General features: G+C 38.9%; 1 protein-coding gene across 1 annotated transcript; it reads right to left on the bottom strand.

Moving 5' to 3' along the window:
• Window positions 1-79: 79 nt before the first annotated feature.
• On the bottom strand, window positions 80-25114 carry LZTFL1 (leucine zipper transcription factor like 1). The gene is made up of 10 exons (XM_087916763.1): window positions 24994-25114; window positions 23921-24045; window positions 21712-21906; window positions 20949-21006; window positions 10961-11029; window positions 7811-7876; window positions 7320-7397; window positions 1828-2001; window positions 1370-1473; window positions 80-924 (listed from the first exon to the last, which is right to left on the bottom strand). The coding sequence occupies exons 1-10, from the start codon at window positions 24994-24996 to the stop codon at window positions 906-908; spliced, it is 891 nt and encodes a 296-aa protein (XP_087772889.1). The 5' UTR covers window positions 24997-25114; the 3' UTR covers window positions 80-905.
• Between the last annotated feature and the right edge of the window lie 2349 nt (window positions 25115-27463).

The following is a 27463-nucleotide window of genomic DNA, read 5'->3' on the forward strand; positions in this document are numbered from 1 at the left end:
ACCTGGAATTGTAGGATTATTAGCTTTTTAATAAAGGTGATATTAGCATTTAGCATGGCATGAAGTTCAGGAAATCATCTTTTCATTTTAGCCAAAACAATTTATTTCTTTTATTTGCAAATATTAGCTTTTTCAGGGACTAAACAAACAAGGAGCATAATCTGAAGTCCTTATGTACTGCAAATATTAAAGAAACAAGCCCCGATGGGAAAGCGGAAGAGACAGCATATTTTAATAGTGTCTATCTTATGTTTACTTAATGTTTTATTTTATCAGTTGCTTTTTGCACATAGCATATACAGAATGTTATGGAGTATTTGTTTCTTTATTTCTGTACCTAAGTAAATGCTTTTTTCTTTGTCCAAATTACTTGATGATTTGCATTTTTGGGTGGACAATAAAGCTCCTTTGCAAAGTTAAAAGTGTTTCTCTCAGGGTACAAGTTCTTCAAGCCAAACTTTGGGGCTATGTTTCATGGCAACAGAATTAATTCGTTTCTAGCTAATATTCTGAAAAAGAAAAGCAATCTTTCAGAAAAATAAAAACTTTAGGGAAAACGTTTCATTACAACTGCATTTTAACAGTATGTAAAGAATTATAATTAACCATTTGAACTACTGTTCATAATAAACTTTTTTACTGAAAAAAGAAATTGGTAAATGTTTTGCATTTGTACTTGTTATGCAGTATACAATCTAAACATTCAAAATGGCCCTAAACCACAAATATGTATTTTTCTTTATTCAGCATTTTCACTTATGGCTTTCTAATAATAAAATGTTTAAAAAAGGAAGTAGACTGCTTGGAAAATATACTGAAACATATTGAATAACAAATCCTTTTTCCCAAATCTTCATTCCATTTCTTTTGTGGCTGTTTCTTGAAACAAAACAGCTTCTTCAAAACTAATCATCTGGCTCATATCTATGGAAGTAAAATAGAAAAATAGTTAGATGTAACTTTTCATGCTCCACATTTTGCATTTTACATTACAATAATTAATCCATTTTTTGAATAAATAATCAGTATTTGTTGGAAGAGTCACATTCTTCCTGAAAAAACAGACCACAGCCTGGGAGCATATTTATTTAATTTATCGACAGAATTTAGATGGCTTCCTATTTCATATACTTATTCTAGGTTGCTCACAATAATCCAGATAACAGATAATCAGAGTTGGAAGGGACTTTGTAGGTTATCTAGTCCAACCCCAGCCCAAGCAGGAGACCCTACACCATTTCTGACAGTTGGCAGTCCATAAAAACAAATTTGAATTTTAAAAAATTAATCATGATTCTGTAAAACCAAATATCATTAATAGAAAAAAACACAGAAAATATAAAAATACAAACGAAGGATAACCACTTACTTTGAAAGCTTCTTTCGTAGCTCTTTTATCTGATCATTCTTTTTTGAGAGAATCTCCTTCATATTGCGATAGGCAGCAGTTTGTTGGAACTTCTTTTCTAATTCCTATGCATTTTGAATCATTAAAATATTATTTTAATGATACTACATTTGTATTATACTAGCATTAAAACTTTCAAAATGGCATTATCTATAAATACATGAAAAATAAGTATGATAAAATATTTGTACAACAAAAGTTTAGTTTAGCAAATTACTTCATGTAAAAAGCCAAATCAAACCCAAAGTATTTCATTATTTATATTTATAATATGTTGAAGCTTATTTTTTATAATTAAAATCTTCATGGGATTAAAATAATTTCTTTCAAGAGCATGGTATTTAGCTACTGTTCCAGATAACAAGAATTAAAGTTGAAAAAAGGCAAAGATGGCCACAAATGTAGCTAGGGAAACAAACCTTTTCAGCCAGTGCTAACTGGTCTTGAACCTTAAGTAAGTCATGTTTTGTTGACACCAGATTCTCCTCCAAGGATTTTTGGCTTGCAGTACTGTCTTGCAGTGTTTTCTCAAACTGACACTTCAAATTAGCCATAGTATTTTCTAGTTCAGTAACATCCTGAGTAGTGTTACACTGAAAAAAGGATATATGATTATTGAGAAAATAAACGTCTAGCCAAATATTTATTTAACAATATTGTGTGTGGAAAGATAAAGGATACTCATGGTCTGTAAAACATTTACAGTCAAAGTTTGCACCAACTCGCCCACCTGTGTTATTTGACTGCCTTTTGGATGCTTGGCAAACTGCATTTATGATTAAGGCCTTTTCAGGTTGCCAAGTGCCCTGCAATCATATAATCATCATTTGCAATCTTCTCTGCCACCTTCCCTGGAAAGTCAATGGGAAAGCAGACAGAGAATATATTACATTTGAGGTTTGTTCTCCTGGCATGCCAAAGGATTTCCCATCTCCTCCATGCAGAAATTATCCCGCAAAGTGAAAAAGCAGACCTCAGATCTGGTGAAAATGCAACAAATGCCACCATTCTGAATCTTCCAGAATGGTGGTGTTCACTATCATTTTCCCCCTTCCCTTGAAAGGTTCTAGAAAGAAAAATGCCAACAAGTATTTCCAGAGGGGAAATCTCTTGGCATATTGGAGAAATGGGCCTAAAATCTGGCAAAAGTGTTAGTGAATGGCAGTGTTCACGCAACTGTTTTCCTTGGTAGGGTGGAGAAGGTTTAGGCTCAAGGCACTGTGATGGGAAGCCTGCCCATTCTGCCCACTCCTAGGAGTTTCAGGCTATCTCCCTGGCAGTTCACTTAACAATCCACAAAGCTGCTCAACAACCACAACTGAGGGAGCTGGGACTGATGTCTTTGAGTGAAGCAGTCAAGTGGCATCTTGCTTAATGATTGCTTCATTCAATAACTGAGATTTTAGCTAAATGTGGTCATAAGTAGAGGACTACTTATATTTTTACAGAGAATTTCATAAAAATAAACCCAATCGACAGATACTGTAGAAAACTTGAAGCCATAAAATTCAGTGGACTCAAATGCCTAGCATTTGTTAACATTTATAAAATAATATTAAATGAAAATTTTAAATTGATAGCATTAAGAGAAAGGGGAGAAACAAATGAAACAAATTCATAAACAATATTAGGCAAATTTGCTTTTTAAAATAAAAGTAACATGGCATTTATGGATGATTTACAAAATGAAAATGTATTTGATTAGTGTTATTAATATTTCTAAAATGAGACATATACTATATATATAGTTTTATTAGTTTCATTTGATTCTATTCATACACAAAACTTGCAGGTACGTCTTTAAGAATTACCCAACTAACAGGCTAGGTAACCAAATGGCAATAAATGAGGCCTACACAGAATTTAAAGGTTTTCCTAGGAAAAAGAAGCAAGATTATCATGACAGCCTTTAAATTATTCATAGTGAAAGCAATGACCCAATTTCTTAGGGTCCTCAGGTAGATATATAAAATTTGATGCTTTTGTTAGCATGAGTAAAATTCAAATTTCAGAGTTCTGCTTTAAGCACCAAGATATATATTTAATGCTAAAACTGGATAACCATTTGTTCAAGATTGTATGAAAATTCCTGCATTGGGCAGGGGAGTTGGAGTAGAAAACTTCCAAGTACTCCTCCAAGTTTATATTTAGTCTTATTTTGGAAATGGAGGAAAGTACATGGTTTTCCATTTTCAAGCAATGGCTGTCAGCCTGGAGCCATTTTCTTTGGCGTCTTCAGGGCTACCACAGCAGTGACCGGGCAAGCTGTGGGAATGGGAGGGGAGAGCAGAGGTAGAGAAAGCGAGGACTTTGTAACCAAAATAAAATTATTTCCTCTGAGAACCAGACATTCCCACCAGGTGTGAAGAGGCGGGATGTGAGTTCAGATGAACTTTGGACCGTGACCTGATTGGGCCATGTGATGGTCTAAAGGGGCAGAAGGGAGGAAATTGTATTTTTTATTAGGGGGAAACCCAGAGGATTTTAGATTCAGGTTTCCCTGCCTTGGAATTCTGATTCTGTTGCAGGTGGAACCTTGACAATGGCTTGAATTAAATTCTTTTTAAAGTGTTGCTGATATTTTCAAACAACTTAGAAAAATTCATATAAAAATACTGTTATGTGACACAAGTGGCAACTTCTTACATGAAATAACCATTAGTGTTCTGTAATAATTTTAAAATATTACTCTATAGAAAAATTATTTGGATTTCTTGGATTTATTTCATTTGTTGATTGAATTTATTGTAATTTTACTGATTCTAGTGTATTTGAAACTATTTTTAGTTTATTTGGATCATTTTTATTTTCCTCATCTGAAATAATGAATGGGCTCCAACACAAGGAGCTGAGTATTGTACAAAGTTTGATAATTGTCAGAATGGCCTTTAATGAGATGTTATTAAAGCCTACACATACCCGTGCTTCCCCCAAAATAAGACCGGGTCTCATTTTCTTTTGACCCCTGAAAAAACGGTTAGGGCTTATTTTCGGGGAGGTGTTATTTTCCCCCCCATGTACCAGGAGCCACGAGCTATCCCTCATGGCTCCTTGCCTAATGGTCTTACCAGTAGTGTGGTCCGCGGAAGAGCTGATCAGCAGGTGATGTCCTGCCGCCACCTTGAAGAATCGCGGCTGCTTTTGCAGCCGATTGAGGCTGCAAAAGCAGCAGGAGGCCCCACATGCCTCACACCCCTTTCAAGAACAGTCTTACTTCAATCGGCTGCAATGGCCCAAGTTCTTGGTGCACCCTAGCCTCCACCTGCCCTTCTTGCTGGCTTTGCTGCTGCTGGGACACTTGGCCGCTAGCAGCCAAGCGGCTGCCTGTGCTGTTGTTGGGTGAGTAAGCCGAGAACTACATCCTCTGGAGCATCCATCGCTCCATTGAACTGCCAGGGGCCCTTCGTCAGTGGCCACCGGTAGAGCCATGCTGCCTCGCCTGCCACCACCTTTGGGCTACTGAGTACCTTCCTGCAGGTCTACTCGGTGCTGCAGGTGCTGGGCTATGAGCTAAGCCCGGTACTCCTTGGGCCCTGGCCCTGGTGGATGCTAGCTGTCATGATGGCTGTGCGCTCCAGGACGCTCCGGAGGACATAGATCTGGGACAACTCCCCTCACACCAGGCAGGAGCAGCCCAACAGGAAGGCCAAAAGCAGCGCTGCCAGGAGGGCAAAGAGCTCCTGTGAGGTCAGCAGCAGCACAGGCAGTTGCTCATGCCAGTTGCTGCAAGTGAGTGGTGAGAGCATCAAAACCAAAAAGCAGGACTTGGCTCTTTTCTGAAATGAGTTTGCAGCAGCTTCTGGACATGGAGTGAACAGCCCGTGCCTCTGCTTGCTGCCAGTGCCATCCTGGCATGTTTTGGAAGGGAGATAAAAATAAATCCTGCACTCTTTCGCTGCTGCTGTGCAAACCTCAACACAGACAACAACAGCTTTGCCTTCTCCCTTCCAAAATATGCTGGGACAGCACCGGCAGCAGGCAGAGGGCAATCCAATCAAACCTCTTTTTGGGTGATTGTATCCCAGGATTGCAACACTGAAGGTTCAGCAGGAAAATGCTGTTTAATGAAGACATACAGGCTCAACTCAGCAGAGCTGCTGCTCCTTTTGGACCCTGAATGGCTCCGCTAAACAAAATCAGCTGTTTAGTGAAGACATGCAGGCTCAGTTCAGCTGTTTGCAGAGGATGTTCAAGCTCTCAATGGGGTGGCAGCTCTACTGTTTAGAGAAGACATGCATGCTCAAATTTCGCTGCAGATTACCGAAATGGCTCCATTCTGAGACTTCAGTGTTGCAATCCTGGGACACCCCCAGCTTCCTGACGCTGCTCTGGGGCTTCCACAGTGCCAGGGGTGGGGAGGCCATCAGAGGAATTGCGTGTGGCCACCTGGTTCCTCTTCACCTTTGCTAGGGCAGTGGGCGCTAGTCCTTGGCCGGGCAGCCCCAAGTGTCATTCTGAAGCCTTCCTGCGACTTAGTTTGGGGTGGATGGTGGCACAGCTAACTCGAGTTGCAAACAACCTGGAGATTTGGTCAGCCTTTACTTGGCCAGTATGCCTGCAAGATTCCTGGTTTCCAAGGCTGGCATAGCTCAGCGTTTGGGCTCCAGCTTGCTCTTTTCCTCTCGGGTAGCAACTGCACATGTGTGGTGCCTACGGCTAAGTCTGGCCTGCTAATCTCAGACGGCAGCAGCTTTGACCCAATTCTGGCTGCCAACGTTGCAGGAAAAAACCAGCCATGCCAATCCTGCTTCATGGCCATGCACAGAGCCCACACTGGCTGCTGCTTCATGTGGGAAAGGAGGCGCTGCAAGGGAGCCCATTTGTAATGTTGGCTGAGTGGGGGTCACCCAGGCAGAGGCCGGGCCTTGGAGCAACACCCTGAGTGGATGCCGAGCTGGAGGCAGGGGAGGGTCATTCCCCTTACCCAATTGCCCTCCGCCATTTCTCATCAAATGTCCATTTATGTGTGTGAAAGAGAAAAACAGAGAAAGAGAAACAGCGGAGAGGGAACCCTTTCAAACAGCGTTACCTGCAATTCTTGTTACTCCTCTCTGTTTCTCTCTGTCTCAGCTGATTCAAGGGCCGCTGTTAAAGGGCCGAGGTGAAGGGCTGCCTCCTCAGCCACGCCCACCCACTTCACTAGGGCTTATTTTTGGGGTAGGACTTATATTAGGCCCACTCCCAAAAAATCAGGGGAGGGTACTTTCAAGGTAAGTTGTATTGTTGGGGAAACAGTAATATTTTATGAATTTATTTATATTTATTAGTTCTTTGAACAATTAAAATTTGTTATTTAAAAACTATTTTTAAACATAATCTTTACTTTTGAAAAATGAGAAACAGAGATAAAATAAAAAAGATTCAATAAGTCTGAAGGAAATTAGTGGGACAGTGGAGAAATTGGTGTTTATTTATCAGAAATCAAATGCCTATTCACGAATGAACAATTAATGTAAAAAAGTTGACTTGAAATAAGGTTTTGACTCATCTGTTTAATTAGGTTCTCTTTATTTAGTTTTAGGATTTGTGTGAAGAATAGATCACATTTTAGAGAATATTTATGCAGAAATATTGAAAATTCAAGGGGTTCACAAACCTTTATGAAACATTGTTCTTTGAGAGGCATGTATTAAAAAGATAGTGTTAATTTGCTAATGCAAGGATTCAGATAAAAATTGTGGTGGAAAAAATTGAATAGCTATGTATATTAGGAATATCATAGAACTTGAAAAAACAGGAGGAAGCAGGGAAATTTTTATTATTATGGTTTAAAATTGGACTATACAGCAAAGTATTATATTTAGATGAATTAAGTTCACCATAAGATTTTGAAACACAGCTAAAAAATAATTTTCATGGAATAATTTTATCAAAATAGTAGTTATTGATATGGCCTAAAAATATGTTTTACCTTTTGATCCCCCTGAGCAATTTGTATGGTCTGTAAAGCCTTTTCTAACTTTGACTTTTCATCCAGTGCATTTGTAGCCTGCAAAAGATTTGAAAATTCAAGTCAAATCTTATTTTAAAAAGATACATCCATCCACTCTAGAAATGGTTTACCATTTTCTTCTTTCTTTATCCACATAACCATCTACTGTAAAGCCTCAATCTAACAGATCATGTTGAATAAAGACAGTTAAGATGAACTTATGTCATTAAGAACGGCATCATTATGTTGTTTGCATATTTTAAAAATGGTGTCATTTTTATGGCAATCTGCATCCTTTGTGAAATGAAGTCATTATGTAAGTTAAAATTGATTCAAATTATATAATATCTAATTTAAGATTTTTCCATTATTTTGTGGAATATCTAGATGGAAATCTACATTGCAACTCAGATGCCCCAAATGAATGTCTGTTAAGTCAAAGTCATCCTTGATTTATCAAAGAATTTTACCTGCAGCTCTATTGTCTTTAATCTAGTCTTCAGTTTTTCATTTTCTTCATGAAGTCTTGCAATTTCCTGCGGGCAAAATATCAAACAAACTAGAAATATTTAGATGTTTTATAAAATCATTTATCACAATTTGAAAAAGGTAATGCTTATATATATTGCACCAGTACATAGAGATTGTCTGGATTTTCCCCCTGTGGATTTTGGATAGTGTGGATTTTCTCCCTGACATAGTAGGTTTTAATTACTATTTAAATTGATTTTTTTACCTTTGCACATTGCTCGAACTAGTGAATTGCTGTAGAAATAACTGAAGTTATAAATTAAATAAAATGCATTAAAATACATTTACTTTCATTCATAAAATACATAAACCCCCAAATGAGATTAATCTACAGAATATATATTTATATTTGGAAGGAAATTAAATATGGTGAAATACCTAAGAATACACAAAGATTGTGAATCAAATGAATCAACAAATCAACAGGGAAGCTAGCAGGGAAAGTTGTAAGCTGCTGACATTGTCAAGAAATCCCCTCTTGTCTCTAGGGGCTGATTGAAAGAACTGCTTCCCAAAGGAATCTAATCTGCTTTGGGAGGATGCAAAAACAGAAGAGTAATCCTGCAGATGATGCAGAGGGGAGCTAAATTCCTCTGCTGGGATGCAAAAATGGAGCCAAAAACAGTTCAGAGTTTTCCTTTTTATTAGTTTATAATATAAAATACAAAAGCAAATAATAGGAAAAATAGGGGAGGGAAAAGTATTAAAAAGGGGGGAGGAGGCATTGATTTCCGACTCCCTTTGCTACAGTAGAATAAGATAGTAACATCAAACCTCATTTTTTTACTTTTACTTAATAGTACAAACTAGCCATTTCTTCTATAACAACAAACCTATCTAATCAGTAAAATCCAAAATCAAAGTTTCATTGTTTTTCTTCTCAAGCACAAAGTCCAGAAGAAGTTTCCAAGTAGAAACAAAAATAATTGTTATTTCTTTTCTTTTATCAGAGCAGTCAATTTAGCCAACTCTGCTAACTCCATCAACTTTTGCAGCCATTTGTCCATTGTGAGGAAGCAATGAATCCAAAATCCTGAAGTTATCTCTGTTCCTGCACCCCAACAAGAGTTCCCTTCCGTGTATGGAGGGCTGCTGAACTCCCCTGAAAGGCAGTTTTCAGACTCCAGTTATAAGAGAAGTGAGATTCAAAAATTTCAGCAACTGATTTTCTGCCTGGTTGCTGGGTAGGCATGGCCATTTAGGGGTGGCCTAGTCAGCCTCCTGCACCATGGCAGGTGGGAACATTTCCAGCCTCCCCGGGCTCCAGAGGCTTTCCTCGAGCCTCCAAGAGGGAAAAACGGCCTCCCACGGGCTCTGGAGGCCCTTCAGAAGCCAGAAATTTTTGACTTTCTGAAACTTTCACGAGGCCTGTTTTTCACCCTCCCTGAGCCTCCGTGCAGGCCCTGCATTTACCGCACATCCAAAATGGGCTGCGTGGAGATTCTTGCAAGGAGCGGGGGGGACGGACACAGTCAGGGGTGAGATTTGAAGATTCGCTGAACCAGCCATAACAATAGTCATAGACATAGAATAACAGATTTGGAAGGGACCTTAGAGGTCATCTAGTCCAATACCCTGCTCAAGCAGAAGAGTCTATTCCAAATATTAGCCTCTACCTAGGATCAAACTCACAGCCTCCTAATTGTGAGGCAAGAGCTCCACCTCTAGGCAGGGGCCGCCAACTTTGGGACCTCAGGGACCACCAAACTCATAATTTTAAATCCCGCAGACCAGAGACCATGAGAAAATCCCCCAAAAAGTTTGCAGGAAAATTCCCCACCCTGTTTTCCTACCGATCGATCGCTCTTTATTTGGGATTGCAGGATACTGTCTCCAGCTCCATTCTCAGGGGGAGGGAGGGACAGAGGGAGAGAGGGAGGGCAGGGGAGGGAGGGAGGGAGGGAGAGGAGAGAGGGGAGAGAAAAGAGAGAAAGAGAGAGAGAGAGAGAGAGAGAGAGAGTTTTCTGGCGGAGTTTGCGGGAAAGAAAGACTTTTGCTGCTTTCCTTCCGTGCAGCCAAAAGCAGAAGAAAGAAATGGAAAGAAGCAGCCCGGTGGCCAGGCCAGGTGCATGGGCGAGTGGGGCAAGTTCCCCACTCCTCTATCTACCTCGTGCTGTTTGCAATGCAAGCGACACACAAGCCTTGTGTTCCCACGCAGCCTGGATTAATTGCTTTGGGGATGACGTTTCTTGTGGACCACTGGTTGGCAAACACTGCTCCAGGCCACCGTACTGGTTGTTGGCTTATGGGTTATTAGCTATGGGTTTGCCCAAACTTGGCAAACCCGTAGCAGCCCTAGAGTTGGTGCCTCAGGCAAGTAGGGGAAGCCCTGGGATGCAGCATGTTTTTTCATTCAGAAGCTAAAAAGCAGTGTGAGGTAATCACATGGGAGTTGTGCTTAACTTCAACTTTCCTCATTAAGTGAATTTTCTGCCCCAATTGTATTTTTTAACTACCTATGCATGTATATCAGAAAGGATGGGGCAGGCTACATATACTCTGGGTCACTGACCAGGAAGTAATAAATAATAAACAGTTAACATTTGGAGATGCTGCCAACTGCTTTTCCCAATCTGATGCTGTGGAAGAACTTTTAGGGAATGTTACTTTTTCTAAAAGTCCTTCCAATGCATCACATTGAGAGAAGCAGTTGGCAGCATCTCAGACACCAGCTTTATCAAGCTCACATTTTAAACTATAATATTTCTTTTGAAGCTTCTCCCTAGAACAATATTTGCTTCCATTTTACTCAAGCTCCAGAGCACTACTGTGCATTCACCAAAATTCTGGCCTCTTTTAAATATTTTTTAACATTTAATCTACTAGCAAATACAAAGTATACAATATTTCCAAATTATTTGTTATTTTTCTTTTTTCAACTATTTCCAAATTGTGGACTTTTCTTTTTCCAGATGTGTATGCTAAAATGCAAAGAATTTGTTTTTATAATTATTAAGTCATTAGCAATTTAAAGTTATTATAATTGGTTACTTAAACTTCTAAATATAGCTTGAATAATAAGGAATACAGTTAGTTTAATTCATAACTAGTTATACTGAGCAGAGTGAAGTGAAACAATGAATGGTCACCTTGTTTAGCAATTCTGATGCTCCCTCATGCAATGGAGTAAGTTTAGTTTTAGCCAACTCTGGATTCAGCTAAAAAGGAAAAAAAAATACAAATCAAGTATCTCTAACACAATATAAACTTATTCAGAAGTAGGATCTTCCAAATCAAACTAAAGTTAAGGTGTACTCTAAAATTTATATTTAGAAATTATTGTTCATCCTTCTCTTATTCTGATAGGAAAAATCCTTTCTAGTTACCATTTGCAATCTGACAAGATCTGATATATACATATCAGACAAAATAAGGTGTATTCTAAAAATCGTATTTAGAAATTATTGTTCATCCTTCTCTTATTCTTATCCTGGAGCACAGGGGAAGTACCAGATGTTTGGAAAAGAACAGATGTGGTTCCCATCTTCAAAAAGGGGGCGGGGGGGGAAACAGACCTAGGAAGCTATAGACCAATCAGCCTTACATCAATACCCAGGAAGATACTGGAAAAGATAATAAAAAACAGCTCTGCCAACATCTAGAAACAAATAAACTAATAACTAGCAGCCAGCATGGGTTTGTTAAAAACAGATTATGCCAAACCAATCTTATTTCATTCTTCAACATAGTGACTAAATTAGTAGACCAGCAAAATATTGTGGACATAATATATTTAGATTTCCGCAAGGCATTTGACAAAGTAGACCACAATCTATTTCTTGGTAAGCTAGAAAAAAGTGGAATAGATAGCACCACCACTAGATGGACTCGCAACTGGCTGACAAACCATACTCAACGAGTAATCCTTAATAAGTCTAAATCTACATGGAGGGAAGTAAGCAGTGGGGTGCCATAAGGTTCTGTCTTAGGTCTAGTAGTCTTCAATATCTTCATTAATGGCTTAGATGAGGGAATAGAAGAATTTACCAATTTGCAGATGATACTAAGCTGGCAAGAATAGCTAACACCCAAGAAGATAGGCTCAAGATCCAGATGGATCTTGACAGACTAGAACCTGGGCTGTATCTAACAAAATGAAATTCAATGTAGAGAAAAGTAAAGTCCTACACTTAGGCAAGAAAAATCAAAAGTACACATACAGACTGGGTGAAACCAGGCTCAATAGCAGTAACTGTGAGTGGGATCTTGGAGTCTTAGTGGACAACCAGCTAAATATGAGCCAGCAGTGTGCAGCAGCAGCCAAAAAAGCTAATGCAATCCTAAGTTCATTAAGAGAGGGATACAATTGAGATCAAGTGAGGTACTAATACCACTCTATAAAGCCTCAGTAAGACCACACCTAGAGAACTGCATCCAGTTTTGGTTACCACATTATAAAAAAGATGTTGAGACTCTAGAAAAAGTACAGAAAAGAGCAACCAGTGTGATTAGGGGACTAGAGACTAAAACATATGAAAAACGGTTACAGGAACTGGGCATGGCTAGTCTAGTGAAAAGAAGACCAGGGGAGACATGATAGCAGTCTTCCAATTTTTGAGGGGCTGCCACAGAGAGGAGGGGGTATTTTCTAAAGCACCTGAAGGCCAGACAAGGAATAATGTATGGAAACTGTACAAGGAGAGATTTAACATGGAAATAAGGAGAAACTTTCTGATAATGAGAACAATCAACCAACAGAACAGCTTGGCCTCAGAAATTGTGGGAGCGTCATCACTTGAGACTTTCAAGAAGAGATATTTTTAATTTATTTTTATTTTATTTAGTTTGTCAATTGCTTACAAGATAATAGGTATAAGTAAAAACATAGTTATGAATACATGGAGACATATAAGAAAAATAAAAGAAACAATAGGACAGGGATGGTAGGCACATTGGTGCGATTATGCATGCCCCCTACAGACCTCTTAGGAAAGGGGTGAGGTCAATAGTGGACAGTCTAAGGTTAAAGTTTTTGGGGTTTGGGGAACAAACCACAGAGTCAGGTAGAGTATTCCAGACATTGACCACTCTGTTGCTGAAGTCATATTTCCTGCAAACAAGTTTGGTGCGATTAACCTTGAGTTTGTATCTATTGTTTGCTCTTGCATTGTAATGGTTGAAGCTGAAGTATTCATTGACAGGTAGGACATTGCAATGTATGATTTTACATACTATACTTAGATTGGACCGAAGGCGGCGTAGTTCTAGTTTTCTAGGGGTAGAATTTCAAGTCTGATGGCATAAGGTATTCTGCAACGAGTAGAGGAGTGGAGAACTCTTCTTGTGAAATACTTCTGGACTTTCTCAACTGTGTTAATATCAGATATGTAATGTGGGTTCCAGACTGATGAACTGTATTCAAGTATTGGTCTAGCAAATATTTTGTATGCTCTAGTTAGTAATGTAATATTACCAGAGAAAAAGCTACGTTAAAACTAGGTTAATAACTCTTAATGCCTTTTTGGCAATGTAGTTACAGTGGGCTCTAGCACTTATGAGCATTAGAGATGAGTACTCCAAGATCCTTGACAGAGTTTAGATCATCAACAAGGTCTTGACTATTCAGCCTGTATTTTATTTTCTGATTTTTTTTTGCCAATATGTAAGACAGAGCATTTATTTGTTGAGATTTGAAATTACCATTTGTTTCACCATTCTAATATAGTCAAGGTCTTTTTGAAGGTAGCAGAATTGTCTGTGGGGTTGAATAGCTCTACATTGTCAGCGAAGAGAACGCAGTTGCTCTTAATATGATCACAGAGGTCATTTATGTAGAGTATGAAGAGGGTTGGTCCTAGAACACCGCCTTGGGAGACACCACTGTTGACAGGTACAGAATTTGATAGGACGCTCCCAATTTTGACCATTTGTTGTCTGTTGACAGGAATGCTTCTATCCAGTTATGCAGTTGTCCAGAGATACCATAGAATTTTATTTTTAGGAGTAGTTTGTCGTGTACCACTGAATCAAAGGCTTTACAGAAGTCTATGTAGATTGCATCTATTGTTTTGCCCTGATCAAGTTGTGTAGTCCATATGTTTTTGCAGTGTAAGAGTTGCAGATTACAGGATAGTTTTTTTCTGAAACCAAATTATTTAATGGAGAGTAGGTTGTTTGTCTCTAAGTGGAGGATGATGGATTAGTTAATAATTGATTCCATGACTTTACAGGTGACGCAGCATAAAGAGATTGGTCTGTAATTTTCAACTAGGCTGGGGTCTCCCTTTTTGAAGATGGGGATGACCGTGGCTTGTGACCATAGGTTAGGCAAGGAACTGGTCCTGAAAGATTTTTCAAAGATTATGCTTAGAGGTTTGGCTAAAGCAGTGGGTAGCTTTTTTAAGAAGTAGGCACATATTCCATCCGGTCCAATAGATAGAGATGGTTTCAGATTGCGTAGTGCTTTTTCAACACTGTCTTCTGTAAAATCGATATGTATTAGATCATTGTAGTTATCTGTGGTTCGACTAGGAAATACTGGGCATGATCCATTGCTGTTTACAAATACTGAGCCAAAGAATGTATTAAAGAGGTTGGCTTTAATAGTGTCGTCATTGCAGTCTTTACCATTAGGTCCTTTCAGGGGTGGGATGGATCTTGAGTTTTTTAGTTTGTTGTTTACAAAATTGTAGAAAGCATGGGTGGAATTGGTGCATAGGTTTTCCTCTTGTTTAATGTGATAATTGGTACATTCAGTCTTTATCTGGTGGCATAAATCAGCTTTTGAAGTTGGCAACGTGACCAGATTTGTTTTTCCGCCAAAGTGATCTCTTTTTGGATTGAAGCTTCCTTATTGTTATGGGTAATGTTTTTTCTGGTTTTTGGAGTTGTTATTGGTACATATAGTTTGATGACTCTTTTGACTTCAAGTAAAAATATGTTGTAATGGTCTTCAACAATATTGCATCCAGTGAATAGAAATTGCCAATCAAGGGATGAGAGATCATTGTCTATAAGATCATAGTTGCCTTTTTTTGTGCTGTGGTCACTGTTAGAAAAGGGTTCTTTAATTTATATTCCGTAAATTGAATTCAAACGATTGCAGAAGATGAGATCAAGGCAGTTGTTAAGTCTAGTATTGTTGGTTACTAGTTGTTCCAGTCCCAGGTTTGTTACAGCATTGTAGAAGGTTGCATGTATGGGTTCAATTTTACATTCGTTTAGGGTCCAGTTAATGTGAGGTAGATTGAAGTCACCAAGAAAGATAAAAGTGTGTGGGCAGGATGTTGCCCATGTTAGTAGTGAATTTAGCTTGTTTACATGTTCAATGTCATAATCAGGGGCTCTGTAACATAATAAGAATCGAAATGTGATATTTAAGGACAGTTCACAGACGATGGTCTCAGGAAGAGCAAGCTCTTGGGTAACTTGGATGTTTTTTAGATGTAAGGACTTTTTATAGAAGATAGCAACACCACCTCCTCCATGGATTTCACAATCAGATCGGTAAACATGATAGTCTCTTACTGTGGTAATGGAGTCAGGGAGAGATGCACAGGGAGAGATGTCTGTTTCACAGACAAATATGATGTCAAATTTAGCCATATTTAGTAAGAGGAGAAATTCAGGTATTTTATTCACAAGGCTTCTTGCATTGAGTAGCTTGCATTTAAGGCCAGATGTAATTGGAATTGAGGTAGTTAGGGGCATGCGTGCCTAGTTTTGATTGATGGTGGGTTGGATGAGGTAGGGTTGGATGTGGAGTTGTGGGTTGTGTGACTTACTTTTGATACAATCAGCTCTGTAGTCAATGTAGAGATCCTTCTCGCCATTGTCTAGACGTCTTTTGAGTTCCTTGCGGAGTTCACGGGAGCGGATTCTTTGCAGTTTGGATAAGTCTGTTCTTGAGCCAAGTTTTTTGAGGTTGGGATTGGTTTTTGCAATGGCATTCATTGTATGAATGAATATGCATTTGCTGGACTCATTTTTGCAAACAACTCTACAAAATTTTGGGGCCACCGAGCCATCATTTTATTTGGACTCAGGGCCATCTCTGGTTATTTCAATGATATCTTCAGGAGAGAAGTTTGTTGTATTTGAGTTGCTTATGATATTACAAACTTTGGTGATGTCATCTGATTCGTTGGTGTCTTCAAGACCAAATAAGATGGCATTTGGATGTTTCTGATCACGTTCAGTTGTGTCTCTGATGAGTAAGGAGATATCATTTGTGGAATTATTTGATGGGATAGTGACTATTTGTTGTTGTGATTTGGTGGTTATTTTTAGTTGTAGTTGTGATTGTAGTTGAGGTAGTAGTTATGGTAGTGGTTGTTGGATTGGGATTTGATTTTGAGCTGATAGGTAGTCGCTTATCAGTGCTGTATTTTTTTTTCAAGAGAAATTAGGCTTTCTTGTATAATTGTTTCAAAACGTGTTGCTAAGCGTTTTTCTATTGAATGCATGAGTGATTCTATGCTATCAACTCTGTCTTGGTTTGTTTAGCTTAGGAAAACACGATGGACATAGACAAGGGAAAGTATCTGATGCTTTTAGGAGATCAGCCCGGTCTTTGTTTAAGTAGACGAGGTGGGCTTGATTGTCACATAGGTAACATTTGATGTTATTTTCGCTTTTGTTGATGGTTTTAAGATATCTGAAGCGTGTACAGGAGTCTGGGAGGTCATTGGTAGAGATATTATTTTTTGTTGTTGTTTGGTAGTGGAGGATTTGGAGTTTCTTGCTGGCATGGTCAATGACAATAGTACACTAAACAATTACAATAGCTAATTAATGTGATAGGTAGACAGTTACTTAATGAATGTTGGTAATTAATAAATGTTAATTGATTAGAGAACAATTCAAAAGGTTACTTATTACTAAAAATCAATCAATCAATCGACTAGATAATGATACAGTATTAAATCTATCAGTTCAATGAATCAGTAAATTAGTGGTCATTTAACAATTAATCATTATACTATTATATGTTAAATCAATGATTATAGACAAAGCATTATCTATAAATATTTGGTCTTGAGGTACTGAAATAGTGGAGGTAGTATAGTATCGGAGGTTTGTGGTGTAAAGTTCCTTTGTTTTTCATTAAAGCCACGTTTTTGGTTTTTGTTTTGTTTTTGTTTTAAGGAGGAAGTATTGTTGTTTGATAGATTTGAATGGAGAAGATTTGAATGAGCTCACCAATCATCTACTTTGGAGTTTGGAAAGGATGAGATTTGGGTGAGGGTTTAGTGGAGCTTATCCAATCAGATGAGTGGGAATTTAAATTCAGGCTGACTAATCATCTGGGTTGTTTAAATGGAGCTAGGTGATTTATATGGAGACTATCAATTCTCTGTGAGTTTCCTCTGTTCTCCCCAGCTGGTGGCCATTTAGAATTATTTTTGGTGATTTGATTTAAATGGAGACTGTAGACATCATTCCAGTTCTTCCATCATCGGAATTCACAATCAATCTGTTTCAAAAGGCAATTTTCCTGAATAAAAACCTTCTTCACACCTCTTCTTGTCTAGTCCCCCTTTTTTCTCTTTTTCTCTCTCCTTTAATCACTCTTTTCTCAAGCTGCCATTTAACTTCCAGAGTTAGAGGGTAAAAACATAAATTAAGCCGCTGCCGCTTAATCTCCACACTTACCCCTTCCGCTTTGGAGTCTTCGCTTTTTAAATTGTTTCTGACTTGGGTCCACAGTAAATCTTCGAGCCATTTACCTGCTCCTTCCTGCCACTGAAAGATGCACCACCAATCTATAAGGAGCCGGGGGAGACACCCACAGTTGGGTAGCTTCTAAGCTTGCAGTTGGCAGTTGCCGCAAATGCACAGCTCGTTCGTTCTCCGCGTTGGCTTCCCTCTCCCGAGATCAGGCAAATTCTTTGACCAGGTAGCTTCTTTTCACTAGGCAGCTTTTTCCTCTCCAGGCAGCTGAAAGGGAAGCTGCTCAAGACGGGATTCCTGGACCCCAAAATGCTGGTCCATGTTACACAATGCTGGATGAATGATGTTCATCCCAATGGTTAATGGTGGCCATGAGGCAATCACCTGCATCTGCCTGCCATTTGTCAGAAATGTTGTAGGGTCTCCCACTTGGGCTGGGGTTGGACTAGATGACCTACAAGGTGTCCTTCCAACTCTGATTATCTGTTATTCTGATAGGAAAAATCCTTTCTAATTACCATTTGTAATCAGACAAGATTTGATATATACATATACTGTATATATCAAAAAGAGATATACCGTATATACTCGAGCATAAGTCGACCCGAATATAAGCCGAGGCACCTAATTTTACCACAAAAAACTGGGAAAACTTATTGACTCGAGTATAAGCCTAGGGTGGGAAATGCAGCAGCTATTGGTAAATTTCAAAAATAAAAATAGATACAAATAAAAACTTTCACTAGGACAGTTGAGAATAAGTTTGATGTTCACAAGTTCCTCTTTGAAAGAGACCAGTAAATAGGGTACAAGAAGATGAAGAAAAAGAAGTGTGTTTTTTCACGCTTTTCACACTGCAGTGAACAAAAATGGCATCATAGGAACAGGCTTATTCTCAGTCCAAAGGTTTGTTTCTGATTTCTTCCCTGATTTAAGGGAAATTTGGGAAACGATCTCACTATCATGAAAGGTTTAATTGATTCACTAACCCAAAAGAAGAAGATGATGATGACAGTGGGAGGCAGGAGTCACTTTCCCCCTTGCAAGAAAAAAGCAAGAGCCATTCTTATGATCTCTCTCTCTCTCTCTCTCTCTCTCTCCGTAATACAGTCAAGCCCTTTCCAGCGCGCGATCCGCCGCCGCTTTGCACCTTGCAAAGCGGCGGCGGCGGATCGCGCGTGCTGAAAGGGCTTGACTGTATTACTGAGAGAGAGAGAGAGAGAGAGAGATCATAAGAATGGCTCTTGCTTTTTTCTTGCAAGGGAGAGAGTGACTCCTGCTTCCCACTGTCATCATCATCTTCTTCTTTGGGTTAGTGAATCATTAATTTGGGAAACGATCTCACTATCATGAAAGTCAGTGTTCTCTGCCTGTGGGGCGTTTGGAAGAAAACGCCCGTGGCATATCCACGCGCGTGTAAGGGGAATCAGAAATCCCCGCGTTCAACCCCTAGCACGGCAGAAGAGAAAACGCAGCTGTGAGCAAATACTGGGAAAACCTGATTGATCAGAAGGAAGGAGGCAAAAGAGAGAGGGGTGGTGGTGGTGGATGGAGGTCCCACTGGTATTTGTGAAACACTCGGTCGGCAGCGCTTAAAGTCAACATCCTCACTCCCACCTACCCACCCACATAAAGCCACGAAGTCCCCCAATCGCGCAGCCTAGAATCGCCCTCCCCTCAGGGGCCAGCAAAGATGCCTGGCGTTTCCCGGGACAAGAAGCTCTGTCGTGCAATGAAAGCGTCCTGGCTCTAGGCTTGTGGGCTCAGAAAACAACGCGAGCCGAGGTGGCTTTGGCTCCGCTTGGCTTCATTTCGTCAGCCCCAGCTGCTTTCAGTCTGCTCGGGAGGAGGAGGTGGTGGTGGCGGCGGCGGCTCGCGTTGTTTTCTGAGCCCGCGAGCCTAGAGCTCAGAAAACGCGAGCCGCCGCCATCACCTCCTCCCCTCCTCCCGAGCAGACTGAAAGCAGTTGGGGCTGAGGAAACGGCCAGCGGAGCCAAGCCACCTCGGCTCGCGTTGTTTTCTGAGCCCGCAAGCCTAGAGCCAGGCGCTTTCATTGCACGGCGGAGCTTCTTGTCTTGGGAAACACCGGGCATCATTGCTGCCCCCTGAGGGGAGGGCAGCCTGGGCTGCGCGATTGGGGACTTCGTGGCTTTGGGTGGGTGGGTGAGTGGGAGCGAGGACGGACGGAGTCCGCGAAGTGGGGCTTGCCTGCCCTTGCTGGCTGCCTCTGCTTCCTTAGGGGCGTGGAAGGGGGCTCACCTGGACCAAGGGTGAGTCTCCCCGTTTCCCCTGAAGGATCTTCCGTCGCTTTTGCCTTCTCCCTACGTCTTCCCTCTGTTAAAATCCCCCCACACACACACACACTTATTTTCGGGCAGATAGATTTCGTGTCTGAGCATTCTCACATGACGGTGGGTCTTCCCCACCCCAAAAAACAGTTAAAAAAAGAAAAAACAATATATCCTCATGCAAGAACTTTTCTGCTTCCGATTACCCCCATGCTTACAAGTTGCAAAGGAAACATGGAAGCAGGGAAGCGGCTGCCCAGCTCCGGAGCTCCACACCATTTTTTTTTCAGAGGGGAATCTCACTCGAGTATAAGCTGAGGGGGTTTTTTTCACAACAAAAAATGTGCTGAAAAACTCAGCTTATACTCGAGTATATACGGTAAATTAAAATAACACCAAATATAAAAACAAAAAACAAATTTTGTTTGGTAGTTAAAAAGAGATTAGAAAATCTGCTTTATATTTTCCAAGTGATTTTTCTGATGCTACATACCATTGAAATTTTTAAAGCAAATTCTGTATGTATCTTTGGATCTGAACTTAGTAAGCAAAAAACTGCTTTATGACATCCTTTGGTAACATTGGAAGGATTCTTAAAATAGGATTGTGTTGATAAATATCTTCAATATATCTCTGATATTCTGTTGATTTCATCTGAAGTCACAAAGGTAAATTGTAATCCCATATATAGTTTTCCTGTATTGCAGCTTTTTAACATCTATATAGGAATTGCTATACTAAATAAATAATAAGTTGGCCTCAGGAAACAATTTATTTAAATCTTGGTAAACTGGACTTATCCAACTGGTACAACTGGTAAAATTTTCCCTTTAATATTGGCTCCAACATTTTCCAATCCTAATGCCGACAGTAATTTTCTTTAACTATTTCTTTAACTATTTGTCCTTAAATTGCAATTGACAAACCGTATTCAACAACTTTTTCTTGCTGACTGGTCACATATTCAGACTTGAACACAGTAAGCATTCAAAATACTTTGCATTGATTTGTGCTACCAGATATCAAACTTAGCAAGGCAGTAAAAAAACCTGCTGAGGACAAAAAATGAGAATAATGTACAAAATTTCTATAAAATCCTCATACATATACCTATGACAACAATATAAACCCACAGCTATTTTTCCGTTTAATTATTCTTTTAAAAATAAAGTCATACCTTATTTGAAGATGTAAATTCTGATTTTTCAAACTCAGCAACGTGCTCTAATAAATCCCTTGAAAAAGCAATAAATATTTTAGTTAAGTCCATTGAACATTAAATTACATTCAATAGATCGCAGAATCTCTCAGCTCAACCTTGGTTGATCTCAGATGATAATTAGATGTAAGAGAAGGACTGGCAGAGCCAGGGAGAGGGGTGAAAAGGTGGATTAGCCTAGAATCACTACATAGACTCAAACAGAGTATATCCACCCCCACTCCTCCACATGACTGTGATTATCTGACTCTAGGCAAACTGATTATTAGATGAGAAGATTTCTGAACATAGGCTTCCTGCAATAAATCAGTTAAATTGACCCTTCAGGTTTGGACCTATTCTTTTATGCCTGACACTAGATTCTTGATAGGAGCGGGCACCTGAGAACTCCAGGGTTGTTAGTTAGATTTGAATGTAAAAAAATAGCTTAGAAAAAGCAATGACAAACATCCTCAGCAATAGTGCCAATATAAATGCAAACACAGTTATTAGGATTTGAGCTTAACTTGAAGGTGTCTTTATAATATAAACAGGAAACATTAATAAGATGTCTCAAATGAAAAAATTACTTTTGAAACTAAGACAATTAAAAACATACTTTTGAAAGAATAGCAAACTAGATTATTATACTAATGTACTGGACTGATAACATTATGACTAAAGAAAGCATTTATATTAATAGCAATATTTAAAATTTATGAGTTATCTTTAAAGTCCTCACCTATTTTCCAGTTCTGAAATATCAGTCTGCAATTTAAGACACCATTTTTCTGCCTGAGAAAAAAATTGTCGTATAAGTAATACATTGGTGTAAGTTGTATTAATAAGTTCTGATTCCACCTCACTATGCACTACAGTCTGTAAACCATCCAGGATATCTGTCACTTCATCAACAGTGAATGTATCTTCCACAAGCCTAAAGAGAAAAATCCAGAAATAGGATAATTTAAAAAACTATTATTCCAAAAACATATTTAAAGTATAGTTTACATAGGCATTCCATTTCACTAAAGATGTAATATATTACAAGATGTAATATATCATCAATGAAATTCAGATTTATTCATAAATTTATTCAGAATTTATTCAACAAAACTAGCAAAAACCAGCACAAATTCAGTCTCAGAGGACATTATCATTTCATCAATAAATAGCAAAGATGAAACTAATACATTAAGAATATCATTTCTAAATTTGTAAGTAAATTATTTATTTATTTTATATTTATTTATTATGTCAATCTATATACAGATGCCTTCAATTTTTAACAATTGGAATCAGAATCTCAATCATTGAGTGCAGCATTGTTAAGCAAGATATCCACATTACTGCCCATGTGACTGTTTTCCTTAATGACTGTAATCCCAGCACTCCTGGTTGTAGTCATTAAGCAATGGCACAGGTTAAGTGGATAGAATTTAAGGTAAGGAGCGTGGGATGTATAAGGGGAGTGAGAAAGACCCTAGAATGCTGCCCTCTAGAGCCAAAAATCTTCCCTGCCAAATCCAAGCAGGATTTTCAAGAGGGTAGTTGTAGTGCAACATTTTGCAATGGTCAGAAGTCCTTTATGAGTTGTAAAGCATCATAATTCCAGACCATCATTAAATAAATGATGATAAGTCAAGGACTATGTGTTCTTCCCATATTAAACTTTCCGTTGGAACTGCATTTAAATAAAATTATGGTTGATATATGGAAGAGAATTGCTTTTGCATGAATGTGGGTGATACCATAATCAAATTTTAACTTTCTATGATATTTTCTCATACTTCATAAGGGATTTTCTGAAGATAGGTAATCAAAAGGTGATAGGCTATGATGAAACCAGTAAAGTATTCTAAGTGCACAAAATATACAGGGCAAAATCCTAACAGTGGTTAATTAAAGAATTTTAAATATTCCACTTTATGGTATTATTGAAACAAGCTAATTTGAAACAAATATTTGCACATTATAATTAATTAATAAGAGTACAATGCTTGTCTTTCATATTTGAGTTCTATAATATGGATTAGATTATATTTTATAACAATTTTTTGGCAAAACACTGTCAAAATGGCTTAAAACAATTTATATAAAAATCTGGTACACATAAACTTAATAAAATAACAAACTGAAAACATTTTTAACACAAGGAGAAGAGGCTATAAGAGCAGAGAAGGGTTGGTTGATACCATAATAAAGATGGCTATATACAAATATGCCACAATTTGGCCTCCCATTTTATTAAAAAGAGAGGTGTTGGGAGTCAATTCTAAATACTGATTTTAATCAATATTGGAGTAATTATATAAGAGACTAATAACAAATGCAATATAGAAAGAGATTATGCACATCTTGACTGTGCAGCCTTTTGGATTCAAAGGCAAAAATGAGATTTTTATTCATATAGCATTCATTAAAGCAACAGTGCCTTTTCCCAGTACTGAATTGTGTGAGAATGGTGCTTTAAAAATTGTAGAAAGCGGACCAAACCGCCCCCACCTCTAAATAGTGGCTAGGACGCTATGATTGAAGTTATATATCTTTTATGTGTGTTACACAAACACAGCTGCCATCTTGAATATTTGGATATCCTATGCACACATTCCTGGTTGCATGCTTGCTTGTGTTCCAAAGTAACTTTTTATCTTTGAATTCAAAATATTGTAGACTCTAATATTAGTAAATGTGCTTGAGTCTTATTATTTATTTTGTAAAGAAGTACTTATATGTCCCATATGTTATCTGGTATAAATATTCAAAATAAAATTAAAAAGATTTAAACTGCATGAGGATGCTTCCAAATCTCATGCGTTAATTGCAGTATTGTTACATTTTCATATTGGTAAATATGATTATGCTCTAATTAAAGTACACATTTTCAACAATACATTTAAAGATTATCACTAAAATTGGCCTCTAAGTTAATTTTCCCATTCTCATATTACCTGCTTTCCTTAAGGTCTTGAAAACAAGAATCTACTGTCTTAAGACGCAGACCACGTTTAGAGCGTGCAAATCGCATGTAGTTGATTACTTCATTCTGGTGGTGATCATTTAGACCCAACTCTGCCTGCATATAGAATTCAAAATACAAATACACATAATGAGGATTTTCTATAATATTTAAAGACTTATATGCTTAATTTAAAGGGTACTTAGGTACATATCTAAAGAAATGATTTACAGAAAATTTTATGAAAATATACTCAGAATTATTGCCCCTTAATAAAATACTGTATATATTTATACACCATTTTAAAGTGACTGTACCCATTGTATAATTACATTGTCCAGATTTAAAAACCAAACCTGGTAGCCATGTTAATAAATACTATATAAACTGAATAAATATATACAATTTTCATATACTCTTAGAAAAGAACAGCATATGGAAAAAGTAAAAACAAGAATGAGAGAATATCAAATAGAAATTCATCATCGTCATTCTCAGATTCATTTGATACCAACAGTCCCATGCTCACTCATTCAAAGCAAGAAATACCCGTACTGAAAAAGATGCACTTTTTGTCTGACCTATCCAGCACAAACCAATACTAAGAATGGTCCTGTAAGCGGTTTGATAATAAACTAGCAAAAAGAAGAAAAGGGTGTGTGTGTGAGTGGTGGTTAGGATCGTGATCAAATGCTGCAAGTATCAGAGTGTAATGCGAATTCGGCGTAAGTAAAAGCTTCCATTATCAGTGTTATAAAAACAGCGTGCGCTTTCTGTCTCTGTTGCTATCTAGTGATACGGATTTTTGCAGTCAAGAATTGGTAGCCCTATCCTTGGCGTTCACAGGAGTCTTAATGTTACACGATTTTAATTTCTAATGTAAAGATCTAAACTGATAATTTGGAATACGATAAGGGAGCGATCGGGCCTCTTTTGAGTTGGGGGAGGGAAGCACCACATTTTGCGCGAATAATCCCAAATTCCATTTCTCCCGGGAAGTGAAGCAAGAGCATAACCGAATATTGAAGGGGCAGCTGAAAAACAGCAAAAGCCTCGGTTGCTCACCATGACGAACCGCCGGTGGCCCACAACGAGGAAGACGCGACGATTTACTGGACTAAGGTTGCCATGGTGAAGAAACGAAAACCTCGCGAGCGTCTTCTTTAAAATATCATTGGCTGATCGAATGTTCGCACTGATGGAAACGAAGTCCTTTAATGGTCGCGTGGGCGAAAAGGCGGGTTAACGGCTTTTTGGAAGGAGGGGTTAGTGCGGTAGCTTAGGGGTTTCAAAGTCGGAAAGTGGCGTTGTATTGTTGTTACTCTTTAGGTTATTTCCCGCCCTTTCCCAGTACGCCGGTGATAAAATAATACGGTGTAGAATACAATGCATTTAAGGGCTTTCGCTGTCATCACCAAGCAGCCTTTTTTTTCTCTTTTTCTCTTTGCTTTGAAAGGTTCGATTGAAACCAATGCATCCGATAGTGGCTGAGTCGGAATTCAGTCTCCCAAATAGTTCTTTTCCGCGTAGTTTCTTTACACTGATTATACTATGTGGAATATGAACTATAATGTTTCATTGTAGCTTTTGCAGACTAAATAGAGAAAATAAGGAACTAGAAAGTTAAGGAACTTTTTGAAATATTAATTAAAATATTGTTAAGGCGGTTGTCATTACAATTCTACCGTTTGAAGCCTCCTTTGCATGCAAAAATGGCCTTATGTCAATCTTACGCCTCCTATGTGAACGTAAGGCTTTGCCGTTGGTTGCTTTCCTGTATATGTTATAGGCTTAATACTCTTGCTAGATCTTATATTTGAGCCTGATTTTAACTGTTTTATAATGGAGGTATGGAGATACTGATGAGTCAACACGAAAAGCTTGCATCTATCTCTATTTGTCTTTTGGCTATATTATTTAAAATAGTATTGTTTTACAATTAACAATGTGGTTCATAAAAGTCTAGAACAGTGGTTCCCAAACTTTTTCAGTCCACGGCTCCCTTGGTGCTACAAACTCATCCTCAGTGCCCCCCCACCCAGGGGTGGGATTCAAATTTATGTGGGCGTGGCCTAACTTGAGGGTGTGGTTTGCTGGTAATGTGACTGGGTGGGTGTGGCTTGCTGGTCACATGACTGGCTAGTCATGGTTTGGTGACTGGCAAAGCAAATACAAGTGATCCTCACCTAATGGCCAGTTGCTTAGTAAGTGTTCTAATTTATGACTGGCCTCCCCAGAACTACTTGACCTGTTTTTAGAGTTTTGACAGCCATGCACACACATACACACACACTCCCTTCTAACCCTTCCAACCCTGCTGGAGCAGGTCATTGGACTAGAATCGGCAAAGCATCTCTGATTAGATTCTAGTAGTGAATAAAATCTAATCAGAGATGCTTTGCCAATTCTTGTTGATTTGTTTTATTTGTATTTCTTTATCTTATGTTGCTGGATTGCATTGACATATGTGTCCCTTCTTGTGCACAACCCAGAAGCTTTTGTGATTTTTTGCAGCAAAAATTACCAACCTCTGGCTTTGCTCTACTTTTCAAACGTGCCGTCATTGCCGCGTTCTAGGTGCCGGTGATTGGACTAGAATAGATATCTCATTATCTTTTTCCTCCCTCCCTCCTTTATTTTTTTTTTCTGTCCCTTCCTTCTATCCCCCCTCTTTCTTTGTCCCTTTTTCTTTCTTTCCCTTTTCTCTTTCTCTTCTTCCTTCTCTCTTTCTCTCTCTCTTCCTCTCTCTTTCCCTGTCTCAGGCTCACCCCATTGACTTCGTGCACTGCTCCATTCGGACTTGCTTGGGCAGGTGCCTCTGGTACAAGTGGCTCAATGCCACTCAAAGCCACTTTGGCTTTGCTCTCCTTTCCCAATGCTGCGTTCAGGGCGAGACCCTGCCAACCCAAACACGATGGTGGTGGGATGTTTGAAAAGGAGAGCAAAGCAAGGCCCTGCAGGATCACCCCATTGAGCTCCTTGCACCAGCGTGTGATCCTGCAGGGCCTTGCCTCGAATGCGATGGCGGCGGGATTTTTCTCACCCCTGAATTGTGCCCTGCTGCTCACCTCCAGCGCCCCGCCGCCGCCTCTTAGCGCCCCCCTGCCAGCCCCCTTGCCTCTCAGCGCCCCCCTAAGGCATCCCACCCCCCCCAGGGGGCGGTACCGCCCACTTTGGGAACCACTGGTCTAGAAAGAAAGGGGGCACTTTCTGACACATTTCAAAATATAACCAATTATGCAAAACAGCAAGGGAAAGTTAGGATTTATGCATAATTACACCATGTCATGGTGGGTTTGGGGGGAATATTGTTAATAGATGCAACAGATAGATTGTGAGCTTGGTAGGGAGACAGGATATAAAAACTTTTTACATGCTTTGATCTAGATCTATCTTGTGTGCACCCGTATTTGCAAATATGTTAATAAACTTTTACTACTTTTGGGTACCATATTACCTTCAATGGTTTATTGCTTCACTCCTATTTCTAACAACTATGTGTTTATTCAATGGAGTAGAACCCCTAAACATATAT

This window comes from Pseudonaja textilis, chromosome Z (assembly GCF_049901715.1).
Source record: "Pseudonaja textilis isolate UNSWEBS1 chromosome Z, rPseTex1.2, whole genome shotgun sequence".
Taxonomy (NCBI): Eukaryota; Metazoa; Chordata; class Lepidosauria; order Squamata; family Elapidae; genus Pseudonaja; species Pseudonaja textilis.

Bases quoted from the DNA above. Each gene is read 5' to 3' on its own strand.
- LZTFL1 (XM_087916763.1), bottom strand. The intron at 7,398-7,810 runs GTAAAATTCTTT...AATCTTTTGCAG, and splicing joins TAAAGACAATAGAGCTGCAG to GCTACAAATGCACTGGATGA. The intron at 1,474-1,827 runs GTTTGTTTCCCT...CAAAATGCATAG, and splicing joins AGTTAGCACTGGCTGAAAAG to GAATTAGAAAAGAAGTTCCA.